Genomic DNA, 23,868 nt, shown 5'->3' with positions numbered 1-23,868 from the left:
CCCGCCACCCTTCAGCCAAGCATTTCCTGTTCTGGCCTCCCCCGTCTGCCTCATACTAGCTCAGGGGAGGGAGAGCTATTTTTAAGGTGCAAACAACCAGGACAAAGAATGAGAGAAGTTATTTATTTATAGCTATACCTTTTTCCCCTCTGGAGATCGAGGTCCGGTTTGGCTTTCCCTTTGAATCTAAAATACCTAGGCTAAGAAGGACTTTGAAAGGTCACGGCATGGTCTCTAGACAGGGATCACCGTCCTGGGCCATACAAGCTGTAAAGCTGTTCACCACTTCTTGAAGAATTCCTCCTCATGTACATACACTTGGCTCATGCAATACATGTTCTGAAGATGTGTTTTGTGAAACATACTTTTTGTATAAAAGGTAACTTGAAAATGCATTCGAACTTTTGTTATTTAAGGAATCCAACAGTAAAATCCAACTTCCCCCCACCTTTTCAACAGAGGATTCCATTGTGGTAATCCCTAGCTGAACCCGAGTTTGTACATCCAGACTTTGTATTAGATTTTCTTGAGGCAGGGCACATGCATATGTAGTGTAGTGTCCTAAGTGTCCTAAGGGTCAACAAGCCCTTTCTGGCACCTTCTGACGTCTTTCCTCTTGTAATTCTGGGATCTTTTCTTATTCTGTTAAATTAGTCCTTCCTTAATATCAAACCTCACAGGATCCACTGTTAATCCTTTGAATTTGCCAGAAAATGAAACAGAAAATCCCTCCCTCGTGATTCTCCCATAAGCATCATCTTGGTGTTGGCTAATACCCCCCATTAAGTTTACTGACATTAATGTGTCCCCCACTTACAGTACAGTGTTTGCTTATGTCTCCCCACTACAATGTAAGCCTTTTTTTTTTTTAGGTGATTTTAACCTTGTAGGTGATAGCTGCCTTCAAGACTTCTGTCCGCATCTCTCTTGATGCAGCAATCTCAGTGGGTGAAAATAATACAAATGACTTAAACCAAGGCCCCAAGAGTTAATCTCAGAGCAGTGGGGACCAGGCAGGGTTCGGCTTTGCTGTTAGGGTGGGTGGGGTAGAGGGTTCTCATCGGAGCAGTTTGACTGCCTTGCTAAAGGCTTTATTTACTCTCTGTTTACATCACTGTGTCACAAGCATCAAAAATATACTAGCTGCTAAACATTCATTCATTAACAAATTTCTATTTACCTCAGAGTGTTCTGGCATTTGGAATCACATAGAGTGCCAAAGAGGCCCTTCCCTTTTCTTAACATGATGCCGTCCTAAGGATCCTGGCTCCAGTATTTTCATCCATCAGCTCAGCCATTATTATAAGAATTGCTTGAAGGAAAACAGGATGGCTCCTTTTTAAATTCACTAGTGTCTACATGTTATTTTAAATAAGTCAAACTGTAAGCTAACAAGTCTCTGGATCAAGTCAGTCAGCATGACCCACTCCCAGCTTCCGTGCACCCTCTACTTCTGGTGGTTTCTTTGTGCAGCCAGGCCAAACGGGGTCATGATTCAGTGTTTGGCAAAAGGAGGGTCCTTGCTGCATCACTGTACTTGTATAATATTTGGTGTTTTGTGCTACTTAAGGAAAGACAGAAAAGACTGTAAACAATTTGAGTGCAGAACCTAGGTCTAAAGGCAGATCTTGCAGAAAGATGGAAAGAAACAACTTAATGATCCAGTATGACTTGGAATGACACAGAAACTTCTAATGGCTCTGGATCAAATTTGTACTTGGTGAGGATTCAAGTAGGTTTTGCTGACGAGTGAATGGAAAAATGATGCAAAAATAAGGCCTGAGCAAGGGCATTTAGATATACTTACTTCCTGGAAGACAGATGCATGTCTTAGAAGTTTCAAGTTCTTATTTTGGGAACAGTTCTATTGTTCTGAATGCAATGGAAAAAAATAAGTAGGAAGAAAAATCCAGTCAGTTGCTCACTCACCTTTTTACTTAAGTGAGGACCATTAGCTGCCACTGTGCCTCTCTGCACCGATGGTGGTACTTGATACACATCTTGTTCCTGGATACCATGGCCAGTGGGTACTTGGTAAATTCCCTGATGTTGGTAGGAAGGTGGCACTTGGTAGACGGTGTCTCGAGGAGCACCCTGTGGGTTTGGCACTTGATAGAGCTTCTGGTGGCCAAAGGCCTGGTGCATCAGCCCAGAAGCAGGCTGGTCCTGATTGGAGGAGGTCTCCTGCACGGGGCCAATCAGAAGCTTCACCCGGTTCCCTGGGACAATGCCTTGCCGACCATGTAAGGAGCAGAGCCACCATCCTTCCAGTCCCCCTGTGTTCTGCTCAATGACAGTTAGGATGTCTCCCTTTCGGAAGGCCAGTTCTTCAGCACACTCTGGGACATTGTCGTATAAGGCTCTTGCCATAAGATTCTGGGAAGGAAAGAACAGAGGGAAATCATGTTAGAATATTAGCTCAGTCCCCTTAACACCTAAGGCCCATGCTCCTTCAGAGAGGCACACTTCCTGGAAAGAAGAAAATGATAAATCTGAACAATAGCCTGTAAAGAGAAAAACAGACATTACAGACAAAAGACAGATACATACACACTGTGTCTGTCACCAGTGACATCAGACTGCCTCCTTGGAAAAGTTCAGAATGCCACATGAGCTCTGTCCTCCAGCAGTCGGTGCTGCGCCAAAGAATTATGAGTATGGTGGTTAAAGAGAGAATGGTTCACTATACAAAACATTTTTCTTCCATTTTTAAAACAAGCTGAAGGAATAAGCTCTTCCAGGATATTTAAGTGAAATACAATGGGTATTTCTCAATTTTTTTATATATTGGAGGTAAAAACATCAAGGAAAATACCAAGTAACCTACAAGTACAAATGGCATTTATATTCGGTGTTAAAATAGAAACAGAAGTACACTTATATATGCCTTGGCAGGGCTTAAAAATTCCTATTCTCAGTTGATCCAGAGGTCCTTAGATTCAGGGAGAATCTGTAAGCAAGCATTTTTTTGCATGGTAATCAAGCACGGAGCATAGTATTACAGTAGTCTGTCTGCATCTCCAGATTAGACGGCGGGGAGTTACAAAGAATTAGCACACACAGGCAGATGTTGTCTCTTTCGCTTTTGGTCTGTAATAATGTCTTTCCTGAAAGCCCCTCCTCGCCCTGTCTCTTTATTTCCTACTTTGTGAATCTCGCCATTCATATTGGAAAGGCTGTGCCTTCCCCTTTCATGGACCCAAAACACTTTCTCCCTTTGTATGAAGGCCTGTCTGGCACATTCAGTACTAAGCAGACAGCCAAAGTAGGCATTCAGCAGAGAGTGGGCGGCAGTACGTGCCGACATTCCTGGAAGCCTTTCAAAGGCTCCGAAGACTTCATTTCTTGCAGTTAGTACTGTTTCGTAGCACGATGGCAGCCATCATGGCATGCCTGCTCCTCCCAGTACACAGAGAGTGTCATAAACTCATTGCAAGCACTGAGAAGTCTACACGTGGTCACACTAGTGCTTCACTGTGATGTCTGGGTGTGCTTGAGTCATTGCGGTCATGCTCATTTGTGGGCTGTTTGTGACTTTACATCTTCGTGGACTTTGGGGCATTTATTTGGACTTTGGCCTCCTGTTTTTCTAGAAATGTGGACTTGATCTTTCAGCTTCATGCTTTTCATGCCTTTATAACTAACATTCATAATCATCTCCCCGTACAATGTCCCGTAGCCACATATGTAATCATCTCCTCATACAATGCCCCACAATGACAGGTCCTACAACACCGTCTGCTGGCTCTCTGGAGGGGGAGTGGCTGTGCAAGGTAAGGGGTTTCCCCTCCGGTCAGCAGCTGGGAAAGGGTCCTACGTTCATTCTGTTAACCAAGCTCCTCTTAGTGCAGCTGCTGGACCTAAGAAAAAGAGATACAGCCACAGAGGTGAGTATCCAGGAGGCCTGGTGGTGCTCTTTACAGATAAGGTTGAGATCCTTGTTCTGGACAGTTTTGAGTGCCAGGAAGGCTATGAAGTAGACAGGTGTGAAGTCAGAGAAGCTAAAGGAAACTGAGGGGTTTGTGTTCCAGGTGAAGGTTTTACTTAGTATTTATATTCCAGGTGGCTTTGGCCTCTTTCCAACAACTCAAAGCTCACAAGTAGGAAGGTGAAATCATACAGCATTCTATCCAGGCTAGAGGAACCATTGAAGGGTGTGTCATAACCCTAAAATCTCCCATTTCTCTCCTTCTATCTTTTGGGTGGTATGTTATTTAAAAGTCAGAGTTAGAGAAGGCAAGGTTCTGGTCCTTTGTTCTGAAATGACCCGAAGGAAATCCCTCCACCAGAGTTGAAAAGGGATGATAGAGTCTGGAGAGAGCTGACCCCTCCAGTCACGACCTCTTCCTCTGGGACCATTGCAACAATGGGGAACATCTGGTAAGGAAGCCCCAAGATGAAATCAGAAGGCACAGGCCAGGGCCAGTCCCACGGGAGCCGGGGGTGAAGGCTATGCAATCACGTGGCTACAGAGAACGGAAGGAGAGCAACAGAAAACAGTAGAATGGCAGAGCGCTACAGTCCTGATCAGCAGGAATGACCTCGAGGTGCTTGGGCTCGGGTCAGAGCCACGCAGGTCCACAGAGCGCTGAGGTGGAGCCCTGGACCGCGCTCGGTTAGAGGCAGACAGAAATCCTGTGCGAGCGAGGTTCTGGATGTTCTTCGTTTCCCATCCAGTGACCTTCCCTCCACCTGGCGAGCAGGATGCTAATGTTTTCAGATGTCCTCTGGAGCTGCTTCTCTGGGAAACACACAGAGCCTGTTGTGCTTGCTCTCAGAGGTGCCGTGAGTGAGCGCTCCTGACCGGCTGTCTGTGGTCTCCCAGCAGCCTTCCCTGCTGCCCAGAGATGAGGGTTTAGAAAGAGTGTGGCACCCAGGGCTGGCCTGACGCCTTACAGCCTGATCGATGTTCTCAGCTTGGCTGAGCAGGAGAGAGTTATTTAATATCTGTGCAAGCTACAGAGAGCCAATGTCTACACCCAGCCCTCACCCAAACGGGAGATCACAGCCTTTAGAGAGCACTGAGCCCAACTGCCCTGGTTGACTGCTGAGCAAAACAGGTCCTGGGAGACCAGTTCATCATTTGCTGGGGGCCACACTGCTGGTGTCAGGGATGGAACAGAACTGCAGGCTCTTGCTTCAATCCTCTTTCCAGAACTCTAAGACACCTTAGCTCTGCCACACAATCTCCTCCTAACTGGGCTCAGTTCCACTATATAGTGAAGTTCCGAAGATAAATATTCTCCTTGTCATGTCTATGGAACAAATAGATTGCTGGGGCTTGGGGTCCTGGCTGTGTGACCTGGGCAGATTGTCGCTCCCCTTTGTGCCGTAACTTCTTCATCTGTGAAATGAGAGTGAGGATAACAGCCTCACTGGTTTGCTGGGGGAGACTGAGTGGCTTCATTCTGGGCAAGCGCTCTAATGGCACCTGCAACTTAGGAAGCAATTTAGGAAGCTACCCTACCATTCAATTTGCTGCATGGCACCTTAGCCTTAGGCACCCTACCTGCTTCACCTCTCCATTCTCAACCAGGGGTTGATCCTATTCTAATGGTGCTTTTATGTATATTTTTATACACATAAAATGTTTCTCTTGCTCACAATTACATTTCAGGAGAACTATTCGCAGAGCAATGTTTCTCTAAATGAGTAACGAGTTCCAGGCACTGCAACCTCTTGTCGAAATTTGCCTACATCAGCTATTGGTGCACTCAACAGACCTTCGGAGACAAAATAATGATAATAACATTCCTGCACAAATCATGGATAAATCTCAGATTCTAGCAGAATACAATGCATCAGAAAGTGGAAAAAATAAGGGTGAGGAGTGTGGCTTTTGAAAATCCTTGGTGTGTGGGAGCAAGAGTTCAGTGGGAAAATTAACAGCAAATTATGTTTGACAGGAACACAAGCCATCTCATTCACACAACTCATAAATAGGCAAATCAGGAGTTAATTCCTGTGGCTGGAGGAGGTGGGGGGACCCTCTCAGCAGTGCAGACGTGTGACTCTTTCAGGTCACAAAGTCAGAAAGATGATTTATCTGAATATCTTAGAAAAACCCAGGAGAGGCAGTTTGTCTACTCAAGATCTAGTCTTTCTCCCACCCACTCTGGGACATTTCTCTCCAGGGCAGGGAAGGTCAACACAGAAACAAATCAAGGAGAGATAAGAGAGCTCTGTAATTCTATACCCAGTTGGATGGTTAGCCTCCAGCTTGGCAGTCAGCAGTGCTTCATCTAGAGCTTGGCAAGGCGCCCAAACAATTGGGGCACAGAGCTCAAAAGCCAGAGGAACTTTAAACAATGATAGTCCACCTCTTTTACTTTACACAGGAGAAAAATGAGGCTCAAGAAGTTAATGATTTACCAAGTTACCTAGGAAGAAGCTCATATTGCTGAGACAAGAATTTAGGCCTATGTCTGCAGCTCCAAGATTAGGACAGTATTTAATAAAGTCAAGCATATGTGCTACAAAAGCTGTGGTTCTGACCAGGATTGGAAATCTGTGTTTGGGGTTATAAACCCTATTTCAGTGAGCCCTGATTGTGGCAGCTGCTGGCATGGATGTGCACCTCCATTTTTCTTGAAAGTCTCTCTTCACTTCCACTATTCCACTTACTGATGCACTGATTTCTTTCATTCTCATGACCACTCATCTTTCCTCTCCTTCACAACTGAAAACATTTTTTTTCCCATCCCTTAAATGATAGTGTTCCAAAGGGATCTCACCTTTGCACTTTTCTCTATATTCTCACTCTCTGCAGGAAATGTCAGCCATGCTGATGACACGAAAAGGGCCAGGTGACACCGAGACCCAGAGCTCCAGCCTCAGTACTATTGCCGCTCTTTGTGCTGTATTTCCAGTTGTCCAAGGGAATCTTCACCTCTAACTCAACAAGCGCAGAGCACCCTTTCTCCTACTTTCTCTTAGTTAGCTGTGTGCACATGGCTGCCCAAGATAGGAGCCTCAGAGTTTGCTGAGCATCTTCACAACCCAAAACCCGATCGTCTTGGCCACTGCTCTCTCCTCACAGCCACGCCCAGGTCAGGCCCTCAACTTTTTTTTCGGGAGCACAGCAACTGCTTCCCCACTGGTTTTCCTACACTCAACCTCTTCCCATCTCAAAATTCATCTGCCCATAACCAGAATATCTCGCCAAAACCTATCTGGTTGTTTCCCTTTCTGGTCGTCTGCGGTAGTAGTTTCTGCAGTATGAGCTGCATGATCCCATCCAGGACTCTGAACTTAAGTTCAGGGACGCTGTCTTATTCCTTTGGCATTTCCAGAACTGTAGCCCAGGGGCTAAAAACAAAATACACACTCATTAGATGTTCGCTAATTTGAAATGGATTCTGGACTCTGATTTCCTGGCTCTGTACAGTGACAGTGAAATTGTTTTCTAGAGAAGTCAAGAAGATATTGGGTTAAAATTCTCAGAAAGACCTGGGAAGATGAAGTAACAGAGCCAGAAAGACAGATGGCCAGAAAGACAGATGTCCAAGTCCTGCAAGCTCACAACCAGAGCGTGTGGGGGACAGCAAGCCGCACAGTGCCCGCCCCTCCCTATTAAAACAGGATAATGACGTCGATGGGAGCCTGAATCTTGTGTCCACACCACTGAGCAAACAGGAAGGCCGAGAGGAGCTGACCAGCCCAGCCCGGTTCCATACAATGGTCTCTGTAAGAGACTTTTCTCCCTTCCGTAGAGCCAACTACATCTAGGGGCAGGTGACTGAGCACCATTCCCACTTGGCCAGAATGTTTGAGTTCTGCCGTTCCTGGTTCCCCAGCTACGCCTGAGGAGTGGAAAGAAAGTACTGTACAGCCAGCCAGAACAGTGGGTACAGAAAGCTCTGGGCGGAACGACCTTTCCCCCTCCCAGCCTCCCTGCTATCAAAACGTCAAGAAAGCTTTTACTCCTGCTGCCAGGTAAATTATCTGCTATTCCAAATAGAGAGGTGCGACTTGTAATTAACATGACCATTCATGCTGCCCTTTGAAGAGAAATGAGACACAGTGGCTGATGTGCCACCCCCTGAGGACCTGAGAGCTTCGTCAGTGGCCCTGGCTTCCTTTTATTATTTTTACTTCATTCTATATTTATCATGCAGGAGCTCCTGCCAGGGCCTCAGGGCAGCCACGTTCTCAACAACATGGCTTTCCTGTACCCAACCCCCTGAACTTTAGCCCTGGCCTCTGGCGGGGCTCATGCATGAGTGCGCATGCACACACACACACACACACACACACACACATACACACACACACACACAGCAGACAGATCCTGAGAAACAGACACAGTGAAGAAGGAAATGGCCATTGTCCAGGAAATCAATCCTAGAGGAGGTAGCTGAGGGATGAGCATGGTCAAGGTCAGGCTCAGGACACGGGGAGAAGAGAAAGAAAAGCTCCTGTGGTTTTGTGCCAGCTGACAGAACCCAGCTTCAGTCTGAGGGCTGGGAAACCACTTTGGTTTCCTCCCACCATCTACTTGAGGATATAGGGGGGTGTGGGGTTTCCTAAAAGAAGGAAACAGCCATAGTCAGGAAACATGAATATCTACAAGTCCCTGGATTTTGATTCTTGGAATATCTGGTTTGCATCTGTGTTCTTTCACCAGATGGAGCTGGCATGTTGAATTTTTTTAAGACCTGGATCCTCTGCAGATTGTTAAGTAGCAGAAATGAGGCTTTCAAGTTCAAGAGTTAGAAGATATGATCCATATCACATCTGAGATTTTTCTCAGCAATAGCTGTTGACTGCAATCTGACACACTTTTTGGTATATGACCTGAAGCAGCCACAGAAAGGCAGCAGCATCCTGCGAGGCCCCCTCATCTTCAGTCCTATTTCTGAACCCTGGTGAGTGGAGCTTAACATGCCATCACAGATTCCTCTGGCGCCTAGACCACATTTCAGCCAATAACTTTCACTTTCTGGAAAGTGCTTCTAAACCCCTATGACGGGTCACAAAGCTTGCATGCATATCTTGGACCTATCTGAATATTCATGCCATTTACTCTGTCCCAAGTCTTCATGTTTTCTTTGATTTTTCCAGCCCAGGAGCCCTTCTGAATGGGAGATGCTTTAAGAAGTGTGACACTAGACACTTGTCTCCCAAAGGTTCTGACATGTGGTGGCCCTGACATACTCTCTGAGGCTGTGTCCTGTGCAGGGCCACCTATAAGGCTCCCAGGTTTGGGAATCTCACCATCTCTTCCTTACCGGCCTACTCCTGTGTGATGGAGGATGATTCAGAACCCAGCTATACTTTGGTGGTTCATATTCAAAGTCACACTACTTCTTGAGCATCGGTGAGAAGATCTGAGGTTCATTGCAAATTTGGCTATTTGGATCTCAGACTGTTCTGTCTGACCAGATTTGGAAACGTGATATGGACAGCATAGCTGTGAGATTAAAAAGCGTTTTCTTCAAATGCTGAGTTCCCTTTCTTCCCTAGAATGAATGCCATCTATTCTCCCTTGATTTAAGGTTGATGCAGGACAGAAATATTTGTATGTTGGGATTTGTCTACCATGAAACCAACAAAAGCCTACAGCAAAATTCTGTGTTTTGTGTAAGAAAAATTACAAGTGGGTTGTTAGGTAGGTGTGCATGTACGTGTGTCTATGTATGACTTCATAGTCAACCTCCAGTATTTCTTGGCCAGCCATGGAAGATGAATTTGACTGCTGACAGTATTAAGGAAAAGTAAATTAGCTTTTCTTTACAAGTCTGATAATCATAAATAATACATGTACTTTCAAGAACTCAATTTTTCACTCTTCTGGGATCTAAGATTTTCTTAAGCAATTCCTGGGGATCTTAAGGAAGGTGGAAGAATACCTAGGTTTCTGTAGGTTTTAGAACCAGAAGTCACATATAGTTTGCGAACCCACTAGACTAGAATTTTAGACTAAGAAAGGATCCTAGAGATCATTGTAACACAATCTTCTTGTTTTCCAGCCCTGACAGTCTCCTGTTAGATCAGCAGGAGAGCCAGAACCAGCATCTGGTTCCCCTCTTAGTCTCAGATTGTTTTCCACTGGACCAGGAGGTGCGTCCTGAGGACCTGCTCTACCTTAGAATTTAGTGTTGTTGCTATTAAGCCCTGGAATTTACAAGCAGTTGTCCCAGGTTGCCTGGTTTTGATAGATTTAAGCACAGTATATTGGCAGAGGATCAAAAACATGGGGCAGGCACAAACTCTTTTCAGGGTTCTGTCCCTAGATAAATCTGACAGGCGCCATATAACAATGAAGGCTTGCCGCCCACTCACCCAAAAGATAGGTTTTATTAACAATAAAGAACATCTGGATTTCAGCCAACATTACAGTGTTGGCATGGGATCACATCTATCTGCCTGTCTAGACAAATCCCTCTAATATCCAGGTACTCAGGGAAGTGAAACGAGAATTAGCTTGTGAAGGAGTCCACTATATACAGCACATTTCCAAAAATGTTATCACTTCTCAAAAGTCAAAACACACAAGTTAGAACCTTTAATAAAGCATTTGACAGAAGGGAAAGCTCTTCCCATTTTTACCTTCCCATATATCTGATCTTCCTGCACCAAGGTATGAAGTTGTACCTCAGCCCACTCATACCAATACATACACATGCTAGCAAACCCGGTCTGTCTCTGGGCCAGAATCCAGTTGATGTCACTTGGATGCCACCCCTCAGTCTCTTTTAGATGTCACCTGACCTAGGGTGGGTGCCTGATTGCTATTATCCCACATGGGAGGTCCTCAAAAAGTTTTAAAAAATGGACCTATACTTTTGGCTGAGAGGGTTACACAATTTATGTTGCTTGCATTGCAAATGTGGAGCTGTGTCAAGAAAGAACCTTTAGATGCTTCAGCTTCTCAGCTAGGAGAGAGAGGAAAGATGGCAGGAGCAAAGGGAACAAGAGAAAACCTCAAAAATGATATTGTTCAATGGCCAGGTATATAGACGAGCTCCTGCATGTAGATAATCTCCATCAGTTTATGAGAATAAAGTAGCTTTCTTCAAGGCCAAGTTCTAAATGCATGCTCCATTATTATTTTATATACACACACACACACACACACACACACACACACACACATATATATGTATGTATGTATGTATGTATGTATGTATGTATGCCAGAGAAAGACTTTGGAGAATTAAGGTTGCCCTCTAGATGGTCTGATGGTTTTACATGTGACCTGAGTGAGGCCCCACACTTCTTAGTATTTTGTGATATTCGCTTGAAAAAACTGGGGCTAAGCATATAAGAGGAAGTTGCCTTTGGGCTAGGATCTGTTATATTAAGCTCAACCTCAGTGATGATAAAACTATGGCAAACAGTTCTGTGGTTATATTTTTGTGCTTCTATCACATAAAATCAGTAAGGCAACTATTTTTCAGCAGAAGGAAGTACGGGAGATTAGACTAGTGATTCTTAACTGGTGGGATTTTGTTCCCCTAGGTGACTGTGCAATGCTTCAAGACATTTTCGGTTGTCAGAAAGCACATGTGTGTGTGTGTGTGTGTGTGTGTGTGTGTGTGCATGCATATGCGTACACTACTGGTAGCTCTTGGGCATCCTGCAATGCACAGGATGGTCCCTACAACTAAGAGCCATGTAGCCTAAATGCCAATAGTGCTGCAGGGGAGAAGTCCCGGATAGAAGAATGGATGCTAAACTGAATTAACAGAGACTCTAGTCTCAGTGCTCACACAGTAAGACTAATGACAATGAAACCACCGCTTTTTGTGCCTCATCTCCACATCTGCAAAATGGGGATACTGAAGACATGTTCTTTATAGCTAATATTGTGAAGAGTCCTGGAATTATATACATGAAAAACTCTGATTTCTTCAGAAGAAAGGATCTCTGTAAAATCAAAGCCTGGCTATTATTACTGCACTATTATGAGCTCATGAAATTGTGCCTTAAGAATTGTCCTTCTCCCCCTCAAAAAAAAAAAATCCTTCAGGAAAAGAAAACAACCAGAAGTGATCTCACTGTGATTACACCTGCCACACCAAGAAACAGACACAGTTCAGAGAAACAAAATTCTTTCCCTCCAGCAATGAAGTAAGCTGCGTCTGTAATTAAGATTTTAATAAGGGAGGCAGAAGGCTGGGTGCAGACGCTGCAGGCTAGGAGGCAGGGAGCTACCACACCAGGCTTAAAACAAGAACAACTGAAATCCAGCCCCCCTCATTGATGCTTAAAGCACTCAGGTGTGCTTCGTGCATGTCCACATTTCAGGATGAGATTTCCTTCATTTCTAAAGATGCCTGTTTTTTTTAAGGAAAAAGAAAAGGACCACCTTATTATTTAAAAGTATTATTTATGACTCTATATGAAAAATTTGCCTGAATTCATAAAAAAAATGTCTCTTAGATTAAGTTCCTGTCAAAAGGCTGACATAAGGGAAAACGCAACACTTCAACAGCTGATTGATCTCTGGGGCAGCTCCTGTTGATTGTCTGGAGTGACCATGTGTTCCTGAACTTTCCAAGACAGTCCGGGTTCAAATATCCTTCCCATTGTCAGGCCATATGTTACAATTTTGGCCTTATGAAATAAGGATACAGACCCACAGAAATTATGTATATTTTGAACTAGAAAGATAGGCATGCAACTATGGATCTTGTTAACGGGTCTGCCTTGGTTGAATTTAGGATTGGGGAGAAAAAAAGATAGGCACTGATAAAAGTCTTTGATTCAGTCAATGGACATGTTCTCTAATTGACAAGAGGATCTTTATAAGGAAATAAGATATATTCCAAGGGCATCTGGGCCTCCAAGATTGTCTGGAAGTCCAACTTCATCGTGAACAGGGTTGAAAGAAGCCTGTGTTCCTATTATTCCCTCTTATCTGTGTTGAAGGGTGTGCTCATTACACTTAAGCTCCGAGTGGAAAAGGTTGGAGAATCAGAGAATAACATGGAAGTTCTATCCCAGAGGAGTGCTCAAGGGAAAGAGACTTCAAAATTGTGCTCTGCCAAGGCTGTTGTGCTGCACTGCAGTCGTGCCACAAACAATTAGCAACAAACAAAAACACCCACAAGATTCATTGGCAGATTACTGATGTGCCCTGTTAGGTACTAAAGACTGAATTCTAAGAAGGCTGGAGTGTCAAGAAGTCCTTTACTGCCTTCCCAGTGTGCTGGCTTGCTTACTATGGTAATTAGGGTTGGCCATCTCAGCTCACTCAGGGGAGCACAAGGCCTGGGGCCAGAGGAGCTGGATAGTTCTAGAGGAGTGAGTGAGGTGCTCAGTTAAGGGTAACAAACTAAAACAGATCAGTGAAAAGTTAGGTTAATTCATGTAAGAGATAGCATAGGTTTCCACACAACTAAAAGAAATGAGGACAGATCTTAATTGCATCCTACTCTCTAAGTCCCTATTGTTTTAATAAATAGAAAGATATGCTTCAAGTTGTAACTTGATATGCCTTTGGGTTGCCTGCATTTCTACTGAGTTTCACAAATAACCCCCTTCCCAACAACACACACACAAAGAGTAAAGAAGGAATTAAACTTAAATTCAAAGGACCTATCAACCATTTTTGTGCAATGCTTGAACTTTTACACATTCATGATCGCTTAGTCTTTATTTCCTATAAGCGTAAACCTCAACATTCCACATAAAGAACAATTTTCCTAAAATAACTATTACTTTGACATTAGAAATCAGGAGGCATTCTCATTTCCAACATACACACCAAAATGTACAAAGAGAGACATCTCCAAATCAATGGACCCAGGCTTTGAATAAGCACCTACTTAAATACCATTTAGCACCATTTGGGGTGGAGACAAGGGGAAAGACTAGCTCTTTTTTAAGAAGAAACTAGTATTCAGTAGTCCATGATATGGGCCCCAAGCATATGTATTTGAAAACATTCCACTGGCAGTTTTAATATCTACATGATCACCTGCCCCACCCCCAAACCCATCCTTGAAAATATCACTGTCACATACCATCACTGGTCACTCATATTTTCTGGAGTGCCTGTTTCATCTTCCTCCAAGTATATGCCTCAATTTACCTAGACCTCATTGCCTACTAACACTACTTTCTAAAAGAATCTCTCTTTCCAAGGGAGGGTAGAAGAGGTCATCAACAAGGCCATTTATTTTAAAATGAAGATTCCTTGGGAAGATAATTTTTTCAGCTAGGCTGTAATGTTCCCCAGGCATGGAGAGTCCTCAGTAGCCAGTAAAAATTACCTCAGGGAGATGACTGGAATGTTCAAAGTAAATAAGATGGGGGTGGGGGAAGATGCCAAAGAGTGTAAACAGGTTTTCTTTTTTTGGGGGGCTCTCTTACCCATGCCATACTCTTTGCCATCATCTGTTGCCTAGGAAACTGGCAGCTATTCTTTGCATTTTAAGTTGGAAATGTAGTATTTCTTTCCAATGGTCCCTTTTTGTTTATCTTAACAAGGAGGCTTGGTAATTAAGTCTATATATTACTGCAGAGTAATGCCACTGTCCCAGTGGCTGGCATTTCAAACTAATTTGTTTAGGTTTCTTTCTAACCCTAGAATGATCTAAACAAGACCTCTTACTTTACATCTGTCACTCAAATTGACCACAGTAGGATAGGGGATATGGATTACCCTGAACTGTTGGATTCCACAGCTCGACCTCCTTTGCATTTCATCCTTGATTTTTTACATTTTTTACATTGATGACTTTCTATTTTCCTCACTAAAATTACTCTTAAGGATAAAGAATTCTAGCAAATCTTTCCTCTCAAATTTTTATCTTTATTATGCTCCTGTCTGTGTATCTGTGTATACAAGTTATATACCTTATAGTGCATCATGTAATAGCTGCCATTTGTACTATGTGCTAGAAACCAATGATTTTCATATATGATATCCTTACAACTATATGGTAAGACAAGTAATTTACTCTCATTTTATAACAAGAAAACAGAGGTCTGAAGTAACTTGCCTATAAACTTATACCATTAGAAAGTAACAAAAGTGGAATTTAAAACAAAACCCATGTTCTTTCCATTATGCCATACAGTAGTTAAGACTCTCTTTAATGGTTATTTTTATAAGTATTCTATGTAATTCGACATTCAATTCAGTTTTGGTTGAGTACTTACTATGAGCAAAGTCCTGAGATTTCAGGAATATCAAATCTTATTTATAACAGTGAAGATGCCAAGTCATGAATATATTAGCAAGTGGGCATACAGATATGCTGGTAAGTTCCTATGGCTGGCATCAGCATTTCTGCATTACACACCCAGGCCCATGGAACACTGAATAACACTCAACCATCTTAACCTAGTAACGGGGATTTGGACATAAGCCTGTTACTGAGAGTCCACACTATCCTTTCAACATCTACTGAGCAACTACTCATATAAGGAGAGCCAGGGGAGACTGGCATTGTCTACTTACTATATGCTGGAGCCATAGTAAGTACTTTACATCCTATGTTATCTTGTTTACGCCTTAGAACAATAGTATGAGGGCATTATTATCTCTTTTACAGATAAGACCACCCAGAGCTTAACTTGCTCAAGGTCATAAAGCATTAAGTCACAAGAGACAGAAATGCCTTTCTCCAAAGCCCACACTCTATCCTGTCTCTACTACAAGAACGTTGTAAGACCAGGGCCATGCTTCGTCAAGCCAGAAGAGATCCTAGGTAACAGTTTTTATTCAAGGATTTGTCTATCAATCTGCCTCTAAACACAAATAAAGGGTGGGTGTCTCGTATTCAGTGGGGCTTGGCTTGCCTAAAACTGGACAGCCTCAACGGACAGCCTATGTGAGTTACAGGTATCATTTAGATAGTGATTTGATTGAAAGAGGTTAATAAGTAAGATAGTGCTAACAGGGCAGGGCAGAGGTGAAAACATAAAGCCAATCATAGGGATTACAGGACAGTCTTGGAGATGAAGGCTTAGGCTTTTGATTGTTTTATAGAGTGGCTGGATGAGGGCGCTTGATTGTGGGAAGTGACAGACTAACCCAGTCACGTAAGCACAAAGGGACAGGGTCAAATGAACAGGAGCAAGAGACCAAAATTTCCCCCAGCAGAGTCAAAAGGCAGAAGAGAGGCCCGGGTACAGGGTGCGCTGTAAGCGTGTCAAGTCTGTGTGGGTAGAGGAGGTGAGCCCTATGCAAATCTGGTGTTGAGAAGTCTGAATGAATGAAGAAATGAGAGCGGAAGAGGTCATAGGTCACAAAAGAGGGAGAGCATTTTGCAAAGGGCTTGAAAAGCAGAGAGGAAGTTTTTTTTTTTAGACGTCTGTGGAAGGGGGGTTATTGAGAAGGAAGGGGGTGGTACAGACAGGAAGCCACTGATGAATTCTGAGAAGAGGACTGATGTGATTTTCCACAAGGAAAGGATGCTGAAGGAATTCTTGGTATGTTTCCACACTATTGCAACTTGCTAAATTTGGTGTCATCAGAACACCTTCAGTTCTGTAAAGACTTTCATCTCTGTGGAGATAAGTCATTCAGCTCCAAAAATGAGTTTGCTCAATAAATAAATACATAGAGAAACAAATAATTAAATTAGTATTTTTTCAAAGCATCTTTTAGTGCTTTCAAATTCATAGATCTCATGTAAGATTTAACAAAGAGGGGACAAGAGTCCCTAATTTGGACTGAGTGCAACAAGTCATTTAGAAAACAATAAAGAATTTAAAACCAAATGTTAAAGTAAGGAAAGAACTGAGAATTTAATAAGTCATAAATGACCATATTGACTAAATCAAAGACCCTTGATCATTGTTTCCCAAGCTAGTTTGAAAAAATAAAAATATTGTCTCCTCAACAGCTTTTAATAGTATATACTTTCTTGTTTACCCAACCTGCCTGGCCCACAGTTTAACCAGAACACAGAATCCAAAATTTCAGTAGTTTTCTCATTTGTATTTTAAGTGCCTTCTGTTATATTTCTTCATTCAAAATGCTTAAGAATGAATTTATTGAAAAGTAGACTAGATAAATGATTATTTAGAATTTTAATGTAGGCACACAGGGTTCAGAAATTTGGCCAAGCACAAAAGCTGCTCAGCTAGTAGATATCAAACGGGCAATGCCTGCTGAACAGGGACAAGGCCTAGTCCTGCACAAAGTGGGCGTGGTCTTGGGCCCCTGCTCAAACACAGCTGTGCACCTACCCTTCAATCACCCTCCTGCTAGATAGCGACCACAATCTGCAATCTGCTTCCAGACGCTCAGGAGGGGAGCCCTCACAGAGCAGGCCACCACCACTGAGTCACAGCCCCCACCCCCATTTCACAACATAATAAGTGAGGCCCCCATCATTTACTCTCAAAGAACCTCAGATTGAATCATTTTAGGAGAAAAGTAACAGAAGTGCATAAGAGAGTGACTGCAGCCTTCCTGTGAACAAATAAAAAAACCACAATGAAATAAAAATAGACTAGATATGTGCTAATCAAAAAACTTTACCAAAGTAACAGCTTACATTCCACAGTTCTCAAGATTATTGCAAATACATAGCTGGCTGACCTGGAGCTGCATATAAGGGCAACATGAGTGACATTTTAGTTGTCCTATAGTTATGATCCCTGAAGTAGCCAAACCAGATAATCTGGTTAAAAAAACCTGACAGTGGCTGGATTATAAATCTCTCAGTGCACATAAGTCTGACTGCTAAATTTACAATGTATAGAGCAACATACTGTTTAAAAGATAATTTCTGACTCCAGGATTTTACAATCTAATAATTATCTGGTTTAACTACCTAAGTGGCTCAAATTAAACAAATAACTGCCAAACATGCATTTCACTTTGCTTTGTAAAGAGACTGCCTAAAAAAAATCTATCCTGCAGGAACATTTGAGATGAAACAGTCTAGACTTCCTGGAAGAAGACATCAGACACAGGGCATTTGAGGGAGGTCATCGATGATTCTTTCTCTTTCTTTAATACTGGTTTAGAGTCAGAAGTTTTCTGGCCAGATCACTGGTTCAATAAACAGCTCTGCCACTTTTTAGTTGTATGGATTTGGATAAAGTACTTAGCCTGACTGTGCCACAATTTTCACATTTGAAGAAGAATGTAATAATAACCACCTCATAGAGTTATTGGGAGAGTTAAGTATTATATATATTATATTTCTATACTTAAATATTTTAAATATAATAAATAATGAATTAATTTAATATAGATTTATTTAAAATAGATACATTTAAATATAAATATACATTTCTATATACTTATGTATTTTGTATGCATATAATAAAACCATAGTTATGGTGAGTCTTGAGAAATGTCATTTCTCACTCCTCTACCTTTGTGTCATCTCCTCGACTTAAAATGGCCAAATCCTCTCCTGAAACACAGTTGTCCACTCTTGACTAAAGAGAAAGTAGGTTTTATGAGAAAGGGAAAGTACACTGCTCCAGCTCTTCTTTTATTTAATATTCCTCACAATGTGTTAATCTGTCACTTGATCAGTCAGAGAGGTAGGTAATATTGCTGGCGAAGGTGTCCACGAGATAGTGAACATCACATATTTACATCACTTGGCAGTGGGTCAACACTGGTTAGATGCAGGTTTTCTCCATGCATTGCCAAGGGCAATTTACACTGTAAGTTGCCATGTTTTCTTTCCATAAGTGTAAAACTAAACATGATGAGGTTAATAAAGTCATTTTGGACACTCTCTAGAATGCAGCACTCAATGGAAATTTCAGCTATTTATACTTTTCTAATAATATATTCTGAACATATTTTCTCTTTTTCCCTTGCAAGCTGGCTTTTATGAAACTATAGGCATTCAGTAATAGGGAGAGGAGGGGCAAAGGACTGCTGCCGGCTAAGAGTATCTAGTCCTATCGCTGTTTTAAATAGGGAACTGTGGAAATACGGGGTGAAACACTTCAAAAAGAACTTCCCTGTCAGGTAAAAGGATGTGTTTCTGGTTGCATCCAAAAGTCAAAAATATTAAGAATCCTCAGGATTACTCATCCCTCTGATCTTTCTTACTGAGGCAGAGAATGGAAAGCTGATAGGACAATGATAGCTGATCCCTGTGACTGCAGACACTGTAGCCTTTTCATGGAGAACTATAACTCATGCATTACAATAGAGACTTTCCACACTTAGAGCTTTTGAACAAGATTTAAGACTTTTGAATAAAAGATTTATCACTGAGGTTAGCCAGTGGCTATTAGCCAGAACCAAGGATTTACAGCCTCACATTAAAACAGGGTGGACCAGAAGTTAGATAATGTAGAAAGGAAGCAAAGCAGCTGCAAGCTAACACCATCCTGAAGGTCAGACAGGTAATACAAACTGTCAATCCAAAAGCATAAGCGCCTTGCCGACATTCATATTAATAACAGCACATTTGTTGAAAAGCACTGGGAATCATGTCTATTCTAGAAATACTCTTTCACCATGGAAAATTCGCACTCCATTTGTTGCAATGTGCTTAAACAACATGGGCTACTCTGAGCAAGTATAACTCTTTTGCCAAGAAAAAAATACACAAACCGGTGTGAAATGAATGGGAAGATAATGGAGCCGTCGTATTATGACACTCTGTAAGCTTCAAGGACAAGTTCCCTTCAGTCCCTTAGTCCATTCAAACGCCAATAAAAATGTTTTCAAGAAATGGCAAATTCTCATTTTGTCTTTATATTATCCAACATCATGTAAGGGTGTCAAAATTCTCCATGATCAACTGTATCATAGTACCTGGGACTTTTATTTCTCTCACTAAAAATATATATGGCAAACTGCTTTCCAACCAAAGGCTGAAGGCAAAGGCTGAAAACTGCTTTAAGAGCCAGTGTGATTCCTCTCTTTCTATGTCCCGTCCAGGTGACAGAGGTGGCCAGGCCCCGGGGAGCCCCGGAGACCTGAGTTAATGCGTGCTCCCCTCCAAGTGAGACACCCTTTGGTCCACAGGGGCTGCCGCAGACCGGCTCTAAGACCAATGCCCCAAACTTTCAGAGAGGAACCCGTGTGTGCGGAGAACTCCCGGAGTGGGTCTCAGTGAATCTGCCCTGCCTGCCTGTGTTGCCAACCGCAGTGACTGGGACCCATCTCGGAAGTCACTCGGCACAGAAGTCCCTGCAGAGCTGTCACGCTGGGCACACACACACACACACCGTCCTTACCTTATACTTCATCTCGGCAGCGGGGAATGGAGCCGTTTTCCTACCCTAGAGAGACTGCATGGAACACTGGCACGTCCGTCCCTGCAGGGAGTGCAGGGCTATCGAAAGCGGAGACGGCCCGCGGCGGCTGTCAGGCGCAGCGCCGAGCTCCCGCGCAGCTACGCCCGCTCGCCTCTGAGCTCACTGTTTTGCCTGCGGCAGGCGGATCCCGAGCCGCATCTGCATACCGCCCGCCATTGGCTGGCGGGCCAAGGTGGCGCGGATACCCCGCCCACCTCTTAACTTCGGAAAACTCCTGACAAAGAACTTGTAATGTGGTCATTTCTTTTTACGTTACCAGAAAGGGTAGGAAATAAAATAAAGTGGGGAACCTTCCAGAACCTTACTGCCCCCCACCCCACCCGCCCTCTGCTACAAAATCGCGGGAAAGGGAGATTCTTTTCAAGATTAACTTAAGTTTTAAAGAAATGGAATTCACAAAGCAGTCCGACAGTCGTGCATCTGTGACCTAGCAACTCCTTCATAGACGCATTTCATTTCAAAGCCCTTCACCTCCCAATCTCTACATGAAACGAACTCCGGGAACAAAAGGTTTTCTGTCTCCGGGCCTCTTTTTACTAACTACCCCTGCTGATATCTCTCTCCCTTTCTCTCCTCCCTCCCCTCCCCTTTACTGTGGCTGTTTGATTTTTTTTGTTCTTTTCAGTGTTCAAAGTACTTGCAACGTCAGTCTGCAAGGAGCCAAAATACAATTCTCCCTCAGTGAAAAGGAACTCCAGGAACCAGGGTTTCCCTGGCCGGCTTTTCACGAGGGCTGCACAGAGTTGAGTGTCAGCCACCTTCAGCGACCTTCTGTGCCTCTGGGGAGAATAAAGGTTAGATGTGACCTGTCGGATGGGGCAGGACAGTGCATGTCCTATATATCATCGCTCTCCACTGACTACCGTGTTCTATGATGGCTGGCATTTCTAGCTCCAGCTTTGAACACTGCAGGTTTTCCTTCTGACCTCTCTCCTGAAAAAGACCCATGAACCCCTTAGCCCCCAACACTTACGGGAGGGAACAAAAATGCCCACTGATAAGCCTGCTTAAAAAGACCAGCGACTCTACAGCGAAGCACAGAACACTTAGTTGGTTCAGCTTCATGATTTCCATAGAGAAAGAAATCACCCAGGAGAGGATAGAAATGGTGGACTTTAACAACTCTTTTGAAAGATAGAGCAGTAAGGGGAAAATTCCTTCCCACTGGGCCTCAGGACTGAGACTTGGTAAGTGCAGACAAACCTTGAGTAGGGTGAACTCCAACCAGACTACACGACTTGAATGGAAAAATCATCCCTTATTTTTTTTTCCTGACAGAGTTAGATCAGAATCAGTTTGATTTCTCCTTACCCCCAAATTCCCAATGGATTAAAATTCTACTTTTATGGTCGAAGCAAAATGAACAGAAGAGCAGCTGTCCCACATGAGTGGTTTCCAGATACAGGGCTCACAGGGCCCGATTTCCTGGATGTGACTTCTAGGCGGTCATAATGAGGTTCATATGCCCATTCTGGCCTCCCCGCCACCTCACTTTTCCTCCTTTGACCTTAGAGAGAAAATGAGCCTGAGTGATTTTGAAGGTCTTTCTGAACACGAATTAAACACACTACATATTGCACTGCAAGGATCTCCCTAACGGTCCCAGAGACTTATGGGAGAATCATGAGTTTGCAGGAAATTGGTTTTGGTGTTTGCCTGGATCGACCAGAGGCCTTCCCATCTGTAGGATGAGTCTTGTGGTGTCCAGGAGATCTAGACAACATCCCTTTGGCTTCCTAAATTGTAAAGCTGAATCATCTTCTGTTTGTTTGATGAGTACCCTTGAGCAGGTGAACACTAACTAGCCCCCTCCCCCACTATTTGAATGCTTTCAGGGTACCAAATCATATACTAGGGCTTTTTGTCATTTCACTCTCTATCTAGAAAGCTTGACTCACACCAAGTGGCTCTCCTACTTTCCTGTTTCTGTCCTGTACAGTTATACACTTAAAACCTACCCAAAGTTCGTTTCAAGGTGGTTTGGAGCAGTGTCTAGTTAGTTACATAAAGGCATTGGAGTCAGGTAAACCTGTGTTCGAATCCCAACAAATTTCTTAACCAAAATTTCTTAATATTGGTGTCCTAAAGGGTAAAACAGAGAAAATAGGAATTCCTACCTCAAGGTAATAATGCAGATTAATAAATTATATATAATTAATAAATGGTTGCTTATTTTTATTGCTGTTACTCATTATTTAAATTTATCTTTTTTATTATTATATCATATAACATTGTGATATATTATTTAAATAGCAATATCTAGTTAATTATTATATTAATTATAACTGTCATTACTATTAGGCTGCTATCAATGTTATAGGTGTGGTAAGCATTCAGAAAGAGGTGGCAGAATCCCCTCATCTGTGTGCCATTTTTTCACAGGGTAGCTTTCTAACTTAACAAATATCAACTGAGCACCTACTGTGTGCCAGGTATTGTTCTGGGGGAGGGAGATATAGCAGCAGCCCAGAGAGACAAAATTCCTACCCTCATGGAGCTTACAGTCTAGAAGGACAATAATTAAATGTATATTCATATAAATAATTAAATGTATATATTATATACAATCATACATGTATATAAAATATAAACGTACATAGCCTCGGAGTGATAAATGCCATGAAGAAAAACTAAGCAGGGGAAATTGCTAGAGGAAAACACACCAGGGGTGGCTAGGGTAGGGGGTGTTTTATTTTAGAAAGAATGGGTAGATAAGCCCCTCTCAGGAGATAATATTGAAGCATGCATCTGAATAATACAATGGATCCACTCAAAGATCTGGGAAAAGAACATTCCAGATAGAGGAAGCAACCCATGGAAAGGGGCTGAAGTAGAAATGAGTTTGGTGGGTCCAAGACCAGCAAGCAGGCTGGGGTGCCCCAGGAAAAGGTCCCCAAGGGTGGGGTTCAGAAGTTGCACAGAGTGGTAAGTCACAGCAGTTCAGAGTTTCTCCTGGGTGTGACAGAAGTCAATGGAGGGTTTGGAGCAGGGAATGATGTGATCTGTTTCTCTGTGTTTCAACCTTTGTTTAAAAACTCAAGGACAGCAGGCTGTTAAAACACTGAGCTCTGGTCTCAATGCAAATGAGGATAGCTGCTAGTTGGTTAGTGTCACTGAGTATATTTCCTTCAAAACCCTTTGGGGAAACACAAATTCTCTCAGTGAGTACAAAAATGGCCCCTGCCCCTTCTATTACCTGAGATTTTTGGCTGCAAAAATACTGTTTAAACTGCATTGAAGAAAAGCTGCCGGCTGATTAATGGAGCCACCCTAGTACTCCCATGGGAAGCCTCCTAAATGGGCCAGGGCACTGGGGTTGGGACCCTACCCTGTGCTCACCAGCACTCGCGGCTTGTCAGCCTTGCCCCCTGCCTGCTTGTCTGCCAAGAGCTCTGTCTCCCCAGATGCTCATGCAGGCAGGACCAAGGCGCAGGGCACCAGATGCCGTCCAAACAAGTTTCTAGCTGTCGCTGGGCACACTGGCATGGATATAGCCCAGAATCAAGGGGCTGCTAGAGGGAAGGGACTCTTCTGTCCACAACTTGGGAGGAGCCCTGTGGCTGCTCTCTAAGGGTGAAGGGCACAGACGGAGCATGTGAGGCAGAAAGGGACCTCTGCAATCATTGAGTGCAGCCCCTCACAGAGAAGCGAAGTGGCTGC

General features: G+C 43.2%; 1 protein-coding gene across 2 annotated transcripts in view; it reads right to left on the bottom strand.

The window, feature by feature from the left end:
* The window catches only part of NEDD9 (neural precursor cell expressed, developmentally down-regulated 9), a 160,040-nt gene that overhangs the window by 23,333 nt on the left and 112,839 nt on the right, over positions 1–23,868 (bottom strand). Inside the window, exons 1-2 of one of the 2 annotated variants that reach the window (XM_017660948.3) lie at positions 20,128–20,315; positions 1,930–2,376 (exon numbers count right to left, since the gene is read on the bottom strand). In XM_017660948.3, the coding sequence (XP_017516437.2) occupies positions 1,930–2,376; positions 20,128–20,139 (459 nt within the window). In that variant the 5' untranslated portion in view covers positions 20,140–20,315. Of the gene's footprint in view, positions 1–1,929; positions 2,377–20,127; positions 20,316–23,868 lie in introns of those variants that run through there. The other variant, XM_017660949.3, reaches the window with a different exon arrangement.

Source organism: Manis javanica, chromosome 16 (genome assembly GCF_040802235.1).
Source record: "Manis javanica isolate MJ-LG chromosome 16, MJ_LKY, whole genome shotgun sequence".
Taxonomy (NCBI): Eukaryota; Metazoa; Chordata; class Mammalia; order Pholidota; family Manidae; genus Manis; species Manis javanica.
The sequence above is the reverse complement of the archived record's forward strand: the minus strand, read 5'-3'. Positions and strand labels throughout refer to the sequence as shown.